Source organism: Phaethon aethereus (assembly GCF_964289735.1).
Source record: "Phaethon aethereus genome assembly, chromosome: 6".
NCBI classification, from domain to species: Eukaryota; Metazoa; Chordata; class Aves; order Phaethontiformes; family Phaethontidae; genus Phaethon; species Phaethon aethereus.
Window position 1 is genome coordinate 20,980,824 of NC_138580.1, and position 12,329 is coordinate 20,993,152.

Below are 12,329 nucleotides of genomic sequence, written 5' to 3' on the forward strand. Positions count from 1 at the left end.
TCATGCACATATCACCTGAATATCTCTTTGAATTAATTAATGAATTTTATTAATTTCAGGATTATCCAATGTTGTCATAGTATACCATGTTAGGATACACATAGAGACATATGAGACTGTCTAGGAAGACAAAGTGACTTCTCTTTCTGCATCTGGTTTCCCAAAAGATCAATATACTCATCATCTTATTTCTTCTTATTTTTATTCTGAAGTTGTCAGGGCAGCAGATGCCTCTCACTCTGTGCATACAACATGCAGTGTATTAGCATAATGTGACCCTGATCTTTTCCAGAATGTTGCTGCTGAGATAATTATTCTGAAAAACTAATAAAAAGGTTGAGAGCACAGTTTAATTAAATTATTTAATAGTTTTAACAAAAAGCATGAAACATTTTTAGCTATATGAAAAAATACATAAGCCATCAATATGACCAACTTTTAAGGTACTATACAACCGGCCCAACTGGAGGCTTGTTTTGCTACATTTAATTGTTCAAAAACTGTACCCATTGGAATTTTATCAGGCATGAATTATTTCAGGAAGGTCAAAGATTCATTACTGCCCCACAGTATTTGGCAAATACATGTTTTGTTTTAAATGTTACTTATTTCCACTTCATTCAAGTACAATTTAATAACATAATAATTTAGAAATAAGGTGTCTATACCAAATTACAGAACTATTTTATAAAGTTTAAAAAATATACAGCATAAAATGGCATCCACTTAAATTTATCTAAGATTACATATCATAGCAGAAAACTACACAAACGAATTTAACAACTGACAAAATCATTGGGTATTCCCAGATTCCCTATCTCTTTCCCTGATATCCTATCTCCTAGCTTTCCATGTAGCAAAGACAACTTAGAATCATTACAGCTGTACCTCAAAACCTAGACATAATAAACCCATGACAGATGGCTTCTGGAAGAAGGGGTAAGAGCAAAAACTAAGGTACAGGATGACATGGTCTATAGCATCTAGTTTTACTGGGTTAAGATATTGCTGTCCCAAGCCTTTACGGGATATCTCTGCCAGAATTAGTGTCACCAAAAAGTCTCACGCAAAAAAGTGAATATGACCCTGCTTCTCAGCTGCCTGCATCCAAAATTCAGGCTCTTCACTTAAACCACTGATATATGTGTTTGAATTAATTTACCAGATTGTGATTTTGGGTAGATAAGGCGCTCCACCCAAATATCGGCTCCTTGCCACAGATATTGTTGCATCTAGCAGAAGAGTGGGGTGGAGAGATGGCATGTTAAGGTCTTAAACTGAGGTAGCCAGATGTACCAAGGGTCATCTGTCATGGCTGTAAACTGACAGAGCTGAAAATGGGCATTTCTTTGTGTAATTGTTAAAATCGAATTTGGTCACAATCACTGAGAGCAACTACAGCTATTTCTCACAGAGAGAGACTCAGGTATGTAAGATATTAAAGGTCAAAGTCCTAAAGGACTATCAGTGTTTACTCTTGAATAATTTTAGAGGATGGAATTAAACAATTTGATTAACTTTAGTCACTTCTAATGAAGAAGGGCTCACTAGTGTTCTCACTGGAACAATGCCACTGAATCACACCTGTTTAAACTGCCTGTTAAAGCATTGGAGATTCTCTGCTTTTCTTTAAGAAGATAACATGAGTTCATATATTTCTTTCCAGTGCTGTTTGGCGGTACTAAAGGAATTGCTGAATTAGTCTTAGGCACAGTAAGACAGTTTTTGCCGCTTTCTGGAACATTGAATATAATTCTTCAAAAGTAGAAGATTCCAATCTCATTTAGTCATGCTTTGTTTATAAAATTAAAAATTATGGGTAAAAAGTTGGCAAAATAAGCTGCTTTACTTATGATTATGTTCTTTATAATTCTGAGAGCCTACTCAGATAACAGTATCTCTGAGGCTAAACTATTATTAAGAAACTATGGAGTATGGCTTAGAATAATCAGTTTAGGTTTATGTTACAAAAAGAATAATTAAAACATGAGTTGTAGTTTATCTTAAAAAATCCATTCTTAACATAATCCTGGAAGGGAACATCTGTCTTCTGCCTTAACATCCTCTTAAGAAAAACATTCACACTGCTCCATTCTAGTGTAGATTTTCAGGACAGAGCTAGAGATTAACTACAACAAAACTAACTTGGGCAGGTAAAAAAAAAGAGAAGGTCTTCCATTTTGAGTTATAGGTCAATCTAGCTAGGTTTTTTTCTCTCTGGGTGTCACATTTCTATTATATATTCATAAGGAATAAGTATTTATGGGACCATTTATTTCTATTCTCTAGAAATACTGTAGCCTGGGTAGAAATTACTATAAATGCACATTTGCTCTGAGATGCCACCTCTCAGTTCCATGCTGAGGACATGTATAACCAATGAACTGGGTCAGATAATGTGTGAAGGCAAGAGACCAAAATATTCTGGGAGTAAAACCATCTTTGATCCCTTCTGACAACGTAAGCAAGGCCTTTGCATAGAAGTATATCACAGCCAGGAAGGCAGCCAAGAAACCTTGTATTCTCTTCTATCATAAACCCTGCCAAGTTATAGCTGATTTAACTATTGCAGATTGTCATCCTATTAAAACTAATTAAGTTTTAGACCAAATAGCCACTGTCTTTCTGTTTTACTAAAAATGATAACAAGATAGTTTTGGGGGACGAATTTCTGAGAACTCAGATGACATCTGTACCAAATGTATTGTTCCACTTGCAAAGCTGCAGTGTTTGTAGAAGAAACTTGCACAAGGTAGTGTCTTATTTGCTAAGGAATAAGGTAGCATAATAAGAGTCCATTAAAAACAGCGTGTTTCAAAATTAATTTTTTTTCTCATAAAATCTCAACTTTGATACATTCTGGGTACAAAATTATTAACCATGAACAATGAACAAACTGATGGCCAGCCATCCTTTTCCTTCTGGCATATAAATGTACTTTAAATAACACATTCAGGTCACTGCAGGCTATTACTAGTGCTGTATAACTATACAATGTAAATTATTTTTGCATGTTTATAAGATTACTTAGTAGTAATGAGTTTTCCAACATAAAGGACTTTACCATAGTGAATTTTACAATATTAAAGACTGTGTACTTACATCAACAATCAGGAAGTCCAGCCAGCACCAGGCATTAGTAAAATATATTTGAAAACCGTATGCTACCCATTTTAAAAGCATTTCCAAAATGAAAATATATGTAAAAACTTTGTCAGCATATTCCAGCATGGTCTTGATAGTTTTGCGCTGTTCAATATATATATCTTCAAAAGCCTATGAAAAAAATATATTCAGGTATTACTAATGTTTTACAGGATATACATGATAAAAATAAGGCATAAATAATAAAAAATAAGTAGGTCAGAACTAATCTTTCCCCTTGTTCTTCTGTATCCTCTTATTTTACATATTTCCCATCTTTAACCATACTACAAATTGGAGCAACTTTATTATTCTGCCCTGTCTGGGATTGAATATATATATATATATATCCTATTTTACTAATGAATGAAAAAATAAACTCAAAGCATGGATTTTCATCCACTGTGGTATTAAGAAACTTTCACATAGACACTCAAACCCTTCCTTTTCTTATACAAAACCTGTTCCAGATATGTATATTCCATTCTAAAAAGCAGTAGGGAGATGACATTTCTATCCTCCACCAATCAAACTTATGTCTAAAAGTCAAATTAAAGAGCACTGTATTTGCTAGAATGTACACTGTGTGTGCACATTGATACTGTAGCAAATGTTCAACTTGAGTAAAGCTGGAAAGGTGGGTAACATAAATCTTGTTGTAAAGTGGTTGTTAGGTTTAATTTGCTGTCACACTCTTCCCTATCTCCTTCCTCCAAAAAAGGAACAGAATGAAGTAATTATTCCATTTTTTGTGTGGTCTTTCATAAGCAGAATCCAAGAAGTGGCTGAGCCTAAAAGGAATTAAGGACTTAAAAGCATACATTCAGCTATATATTCACAGTTAACAGTCCTTTGTACTCAAATCTCTTGATGAGCATGCTGAAAATTAGCAGACAATTTAAATCTTGAGTAACTGTGTTGGCTTAAATAAAATTGTGCCAGCTTTACAATGGTAAACCAAAAGTATCACTAAAAAAGTGCATGCAAAATTAAACTTTTTCAAGTTTGGGCCAAGTTTCATTCCATCCTGAAATGATGGAACGCAGGTAGTTTTCAGAGCAAAACAAGTCTTTCTGAAGCAAATTTGAATTTTGCTGTTGCTTCTAAGGAGATATCTAAATATTTCAGCATCTGCAATTTTTTTCTACTTACTAGTGCTCCACTGCTGAGGAGAATCATGAAGACAATGAAAGTCTCAAACCAGTTGTGCTCAACTATGCTGTAGCAGGTTTTTCTAAGATTCCACCAAATTTTTCCTTTGCCATCCTCTATACTTACTTGACAACATGGAAATTTCTGCACACAACCTGCATTAGATTAAGAGATATTAGGATTCAAAAGCAAATTATTTCAAAGTCAATATTACTGTGGTATCAACACTGTTAGAAGCTTTAACAAATTTTATAATATTTAAATTAAACACTGGAATCCTCTTTTATAGGATGCTGAATATCTGAATTTAGATAAGTAATTTGGAGAGAAACCAGACAATAGTAGACATAATTATAAATAAACTCAATCCAAAAAACATTGATCATTTTGACTGTTGGTGTGTAACTGTTCCATTTGTTGATGGAGCCTCAGAAAAATTAATTTGTTCCAAATTTCAAAGGCCAATTCAAATAACTTTTAAGTATTGAAAAGTTAGTGAAGTTTCTTAGTTACAAGATATATGCAGTGGCCGCGCAGATAAAATTACTAAAAGCCTAGGGAAACCTTGTTTTGGCATCTGATTTCCGGCATTCTAGGCTAAGAGTATTTTCTTTCAGTTGTTGAGGTCATGAAGGTCCACCAGATTTGAAAGTCTCAAGAACTTAAATATGCCTAGTAATAATGCCATTTTACTAATACATCTCTTAAGTCAACAGTTATTCTACAACCTTCTGTAAAACAGGCTTCTGGTTCAAGAGCTTCTTCACTTTCAATTTCTGCTTGCTCGCCCTCTCCAGGAGGAGCAATATCGACTGTGCTGCCTTCTGATGAACTGGATGCATTTAGTTTCTGCAAGTAAAGTTCCACACAACAATTTTTTCTCATTAGTTACATATTCTGTAAAAAAATGATACTGAATCAAATCATGACAGTCTGACTTTTGAAGAATGCTAAATTTATACTGATAAATATGCATCACCATAAGTAAAAACATAGTAATGACATGTACATTTTACAGTTCTGTTTTCCAGTTTATCTTCTCATAGGGAACAATTAAATATAGTTTGACTACTAACCTGATCCACATATAAGATTTCTGAAGTATTCTCAGTAGTATCAAAACTGGAGAGCTTGCATGTACCATACTCTCGAGTTATTTCATTTTCTTTACTATACTGGATTACACTGAAAATGTGTCTTAGTTTTCCCAGCAAAATGAACTACAAGAAAGCTCCAAATATATCTTCATGTCCACTATAGATGGTGTTTTCACAAACATACACCGTATCTGGATTAAAAAGTTGTAAATTTAATGGCATTTAATGGCAAATTTCTGCACAATTTAATTTCTGCAGAAAGCACAAATTACCAGATCCGAAATATCTTCTTTGCATTCCTGTCTCCTGTGCATATTAAGAGATCTCCTGAGGTCCTTTCCATCCTGAATTTTTCTATCATTCTAATAATTTTGTGTATAGCGAAGTATTATAGTCCTTACTATGGTAAAAGCACTGCTAGATCTGAAAACTGCAAGAACTGGAGAGTGATATAAAGCAACTGAAATTAAATAAGTTTTTACGAAGTACATTGAAATTTGGATCAGGTCAAGCTGTTCATGCAAGACTGCCCATAATTTTGTCCTTTTAAGAAACTATCTTTTGAAAGGACAAGACTGCTAACGATGCACACAACTAATGCAATAATTGGACATAGAGTTTGTAACTTGAGTTTGTATTGGCAATTCAATTGCCAATGCTGTTTGCGTCTTTAATTGTTTTCATCCAAAATACATTCTCTTTTACTGTGAAATAAGGGTTGTAATCAGAAAGCAACATTTAAAAAAGCATGGCAGTGAAATAGTTCTGGTTTATACCATGTAACAATAATACATAGGAATTTCAAGGGGGATCTAGAATCCATCTCTAATTTAAATGCTTTAAATTGTACAGGCACTGATGTAACAAAAGGTCATTTGGTCACAGACTAGATTTGTGATTTCAGCTGAGCAGATCCAGTCATGCCCTTTGACCTTTCTGAAAACGTTTCTATACAGATTTTTTTGGTATGCTTAATACCAATTACTTCTCACATTTAATTTTCAAGATAGTGACATTTTTGATGTGATAAATAGATGATTTGAATTGTTTTGCAACAAATAATAAAAAATAACTTTTTAAAGAGGCATTTCCATGTATTCTGTTCTTCAGAGACACTGCTGCAAATTAAAACTAGTTATTTAAAACTTCAGTTAAAACGCAGTTCCTTCAGGAAAATGCATTGGGAGCTAAGGGCTTTTTTCTGCCAGAAATTAAGTAAATGGCACATACATCTTTATATAGTTTGTTACACAATTCTTTCCTCATATTCAACTCTTACATAAGATGAATGAAGTTTAAAAAAAATCATGTTGGGTGATGGATAATCTCAGGGTTATGTTTCAAGAAGCTGCCCTTCAAACACACGTGCAAATGTAGTCAATATAGGGTCACCCAGACCTCAGGTTGCGTGGCTGTTACTGCATTGTGACCAAAAATAAAGGACTTGTTGCATAATAGAAAGGATTTCTGACAGGCACACAGGTATGAGTTTAAAACCCGTTCTTTCCCTTTTTAAATATCATAATTTGTGGAATGGAAATTCATGGAATTTCATGGAAATACATGGAAATACATGGAAAATCAAGATTTAAGAAGTATGAAATATGTCACTGAAATTATAGGCAGTTTCTTCATGAAATAAAAACCAAATATTGTGAAAATAATAATCTGTCACATTCAAACTAGGAAAATTAAAACTAATTCATGGCCTGATCCATCATCATTAAATCAATTACTGGCTTAATAGTAACAAGATAAAGGTGCATAGTAAGCATCAATTATTAATCTATATGAGTGCCAATTAAAAGGCAGTCAATTTTTTTAACTGCATCTTCCCATCTGAACTCTGTTGCAGATAGTCCTGTCAGCATAGCTGCTAAAAAACAAGTGACAGAAGTGCAATTTATAATCAGTACAAACAAAACCTACTATAATTCTCTGTATTATTTTTCACATAAAGCATTCACTTTATTATTTTTCAAAAAATCTCAAACAACTGCATTATTAAAAAACCCTCATTATGTTAATAAAACTCCTCTTCTTTGCTTCAAGACCTTAAATTAGGAAAGAACTGTTGCATTTTAAATAAAGTGAGTTTAATGTCCTTTCTTTTTTCTAGCGATAAAACTAATAAAACTAATAGGAAACTCAAGATACATGATGGATTAACACAATCTTCTTTTCACCTCATAAATGTTGATCATCAGCTTCTAGAACACGACATGCCCTGTAAATACTTATTTGCATCTTCAGTGACATCACATTTTCCTTTACAAGGATATATTTGTAAGCAATTGCTTATGATGCAGCATTCTCAAGGCCTGAATCAGCAAAACAACATGCTTGACTAGAGCAGAAGCCTGAGCAATACTGTGGAAATCACACACAAAAATAAAATAAAAAATAAGACTACCTCAATGGGATTATACTTTTCTGAAAATAGTATTATAAATATTAAAGTATAGGATATAACATAAAAAAATTCTTCATAACCAACCCGAATACTTGGTTAATATATGTATAATCAGCCTCCATACTGTCTTTTCAGAGCAGTGCATCTCTTTTCAACAGCTTAGATCATTAAAACAAGCTTTGACCAACAGCATGTTAATGTGCCCATTTACAAGAAAATGCATTCACTTAAGACCCAGTCTTGCTCCCATTTGGTTTTATTCTAGATTTCAATAAGAGCAAGAGCAGGCTACTAAAATTTTAAGCTTTACAAACGGCTTTATGATTCAAGTGACAATAAAATAAAGGGATTCAGCCATTACAAATTGCCTTTAGTAATTCAGCCATGTGGTTTTATCCTTTGAATCTTGAAAGCTGCACTGTAATTCAGTGACAAATTATAAAATAATGGGGATCAGTGTTTCCAAAGTGATTCTAAACTGACTTTAGATCTCAGATCTTATGATATTTGACTTTTATATAATATTAAGAAAATAACTTTAAAAATATCTTTCCTTAGAGTTTTATTTGATGTTTGAAGCATATCTTGGTTTAAAATTTAATCAGTAAAATCTGAGAGTTTTCAGAATACACACCAATATGAATTCCTTTTGGCATCTCTGGACAATTTATACTATGATATAATATAGGTAGATACTACACTATAATCAATAGTACAAAACAAACTATTTGGTTATCCTTTTGAAGCCAGTGAGACTCTGCCTGAAGGAAACCGCTTTGAATCCTGCTATAGGGCTGAAATCTCAATCCTAACAAAATTTTGACACCTAGTTTTACTAGGATAATTTGACCTCCTTAGTTTCATGTAACTTCGGCTCCTGTGCGACATTTGCTGTCCCTATTCCTGAAGGGTCTGCCAACTCTACATCAATGGAGATTATACTTGCCTATAATGAAAAAAACCCTAGGGTAAATACACATGGAATTTTATAAAAATTATGCTAACTACTCCATTGTCTTTCTAATTTACATCAAGTCAAGTCCCCCAACTCAGTCACAGACTGCTATCTTGAAAAATGTTCCGAAATACCACTATTTATGAAGGAGTTTAAAGTTTAGAAGAGAGTATTTTCAAAATGCTTTGCTTTGAGAGTTTTTTAAGGGGGGTTATTTGCTAAATGTAATTTTAGCAATGATGAAACTGTTTGCTCTGTTTACACTTGACAAAACTCAAGATATGCACTGCCCAAATGAACACAGAATGTAGTTTGTAGCATCTTGAAGATTTGCATTACAGTGCATTGTAGATTTAGGAGTATAACAGTGTAATTTTTATGCAAGTAGCTACTGCAATAGTTTAAATGTTATTCATTAAAGAGCTGAAGTTGTGGTAGTAATTATTACATAAATCACTTAACACATTTCATTAAATATTTACATTTATAAGGGCTGAATCAAAAAGGGTTGTTTTTATTTTTTAAAAACTATGCATGCTCCCTTTTTCTTTGGCCTCTTTAACGTATAACATTCCAGTACTTTTATGATCCATACTTCAAAACCTGTAGAGCATGCAGTTATTGCTAAAAACTGTATTAAAATATCCAGAAAAATCATTAGCAGAGTCAAAAAATCTATGTGGGGGCCACCAATCCAGCCTGACCATGCTGTGATGTGAGTCCCATGACTCAGCAGAGAGCAGCTGTGCATGTTTCTACTGTCTTGCAATGGGTAGGGAAGGTACATAGCTGAATAGCATGCAGGCCAGTCAAAATCCATTAAAAAGTGATTATATATATATATACATATATATGTATAACTTGCTTAGGTAACCTGTGTGAAAGTGGTGACACGTTGCTCTACCTGGTTAAAAAGCACCAGAGCTGCATTCTTGATTGCTCCAGCTTGGTTTTACCCCTGTGAGAAGTAAGAATGGTACGTAGTGAAGTTCAAGACACAGGATCTCTAGTTTTCCTCTTTTTGGAATCTCTAATTCAAACATGGCTTTAACACAATTAAAACATAATTATTAAATATTTTATGATCGGTTGGCAAAAAGGGAAATACATACCACCTGAAATGTTCAACAAACTTTTCTACAGAACTTGTTAGTTTATTTTAAAGAAATAAGAAATGCAGAAGCTAGACCTAATAATCCACACTCTGAAATTGTGATTCATAAATAAAAATACAATAAATTAAATTAGTAAAGACATGGTTAGCAGATTTGGAAAGTATTCCAGTATTTATGTAGTGCTTAATGCATATTAATGAAAATTTTAAGAGGTTTTTTTGTTCTACTCTTCATTTAACTGACTATGTGATTATCTCTTATTTGCAAAAAAAGTACATACAGTAAGCAAAATACTTTGAAGCTGTATATCTTCCCATTCCTCCTTCATCCTCTAATAATGGCGGTAGAATTTATAGATTTCAATGAAAATAAACCTCCTCAATTTCTGTCCAAAATAAATGTAAAGAAGTATCGTATTGTGTAAGTTTCTAGTTTAGATTTAGTACGCTTTATACTTCTGATGCTGTAATCTCTCTCTAATTGTTTCAAAAGAGGATTGGATCGGTGTGGGACAGTGGCTCATCAGTGTATCCAGAGATACGGTTTCACCCGTTAGTTATCCACAGCTAGTCCATAACTTAAAGAATCTGTGACTTTTGAAGATACTGTCCCAGAATTGGTCAGTTTTAGAAAAGGAGAATTTAGATTGTTGGATATTTTAAAAGAAATGTGATAAAAAAAATCATCCAACAAATTGGTCAAATCACTCTTGGGTATGTTTTGGCTAAGAAATTTATTGAAGCCCAATGGCAATGCTTAACTTTTGGGAATGCAATAATTGTGTTTCTGTCTTTTTACTTCACCTAGTCACAAAGGCAATAGTGAAGCCAAACAGAAAACTGAACTTATTCTTTGTTTTGAAAATTCAGTGGATTAGATGATGAAGGATGTTTTTAATTTTATTAAAACCATCTGTTGTAATTTCAGAAGTTAATTGAGCAGCCTTATTTCTCCAATCTGAATTTGTACTTACTGTACATATACTGTAGATACAAAGGCTTTTGGAATTCTGAATGATAGAGGCTTGTAGGTATATGTATTTCTTTAGTTGTGAAATAAACTTTGCATAGCTGATGAATATCTTTGAAATTACTTTTCCATGTTGAAATCCAAAACTTGACGAATAAAGTTGTGATTCAGACATAATGAACAGTTGTTAAGTGGTACAGAAATACAGGTTAGGAGTCTTATGTTTGTTAAGGTTAACATAGTCCATTCATTTCACTGGTTAGCAGGCATATTTTATAACAGAAAGATCATCCTCAGTGCTAACTTTAAAAACCACCAAATTATCTACGTTAGTTACTTCTAATTTTCTTATTATCTTCAAAGTTAATTATCTTTAATATCTTATTTTCAGAGCAGAAATCTACTATTTCTGATGGTTATTTCATTGGGTTTTGAAACTCTATTTTCTGATAGTAGGTATTAAAAAAATGCTTCTTCAAAGTATCAATGAAATATTTGCTTCTTTCAGATACTTTCAACCAACTATTACTCTAAAGTAGTGGGTAACTTTTAAATCTAATAAATGTTACTTTTATGTTTCATCCAAACAGAGACTTTCCCAAATTTCTAGTGATACTTATTAGAAAGACCTTGTTTAGGTCTGGAACTTGCAACCAGGTTCCAGAGTAGATTCTGGTAGATTTGGGAGGTTATTAACTAGGAAATTAATTAGAAAGTGTTTTTACGAAATGGAACCAAAAAAAAAAAAAGAAGGAACCAGCCTTCCAGAAGAAGGTGGCTAGAGTTATTTTGTACCATAGTATATCTGATAATAAAAATAGGAAAAATTACAATTTGTTCCTCACTTGCCCACAATTACAATTTCTATAACAATTACTTGCTCTTAGCATATTCCCCAGGAGCACCCTGCCCCTGCCTCACTTCAAGCATGACGTGTTATTGCTGATAGACTTTAAATAATCATTCTGCTCTTAACATCAGTGACAGTCAGTAAAACACCAGAAAAAAATGGTTCATTCTACAGTTCCTGGGCAGATCTAGCTTCCCACAGCTCTGTTAAATAAAAAGTTACTAAAGGGGATACCTCCTGAGGGTATTTTAAGTGCTAAGTACTGCCACAGACAAGGCAGGGAAAGGTCTGCTCCCTCTCTTACCCCTCCTTTTGTAGACCAGGCCTTCTCCTAGCAGGAATGTTGTCTCAGTGGTATCCCTTGAGGGGCGCAATAAAGCAAATGATGGTGTACTGTTCTCGAGAGGTAGCTTAAACACTGCACCGATACACTCTTTATCTTCCTCAAAATACAATCAGAAGGCAGCAAAAGATTCAACAGTACTGTTGAATTGGTAGGCGAAGATAGGGAATCTTCACAAATTCCTGTCACACGTCAGAACATCTGTTCATGTATTTCCAAAGCAGGTGGATTTTTATACACACAATAAAAAACCCCACTTTATCCTTCCCCTAAAAATCATCCAGAAAGAAT

General features: G+C 33.5%; 1 protein-coding gene across 17 annotated transcripts in view; it reads right to left on the reverse strand.

The window, feature by feature from the left end:
- Positions 1–12,329, reverse strand: part of LOC309406180 (sodium channel protein type 2 subunit alpha) — a gene marked incomplete at its 5' end in the record, with an annotated part of 59,583 nt that overhangs the window by 15,725 nt on the left and 31,529 nt on the right. For all 17 annotated transcript variants that reach the window (XM_082001247.1, XM_082001258.1, XM_082001260.1 and 14 more), the window contains 3 exons: positions 3,103–3,276; positions 4,297–4,451; positions 5,025–5,145. In XM_082001247.1, the coding sequence (XP_081857373.1) occupies positions 3,103–3,276; positions 4,297–4,451; positions 5,025–5,145 (450 nt within the window). The remainder of the gene's footprint in view (positions 1–3,102; positions 3,277–4,296; positions 4,452–5,024; positions 5,146–12,329) is intronic.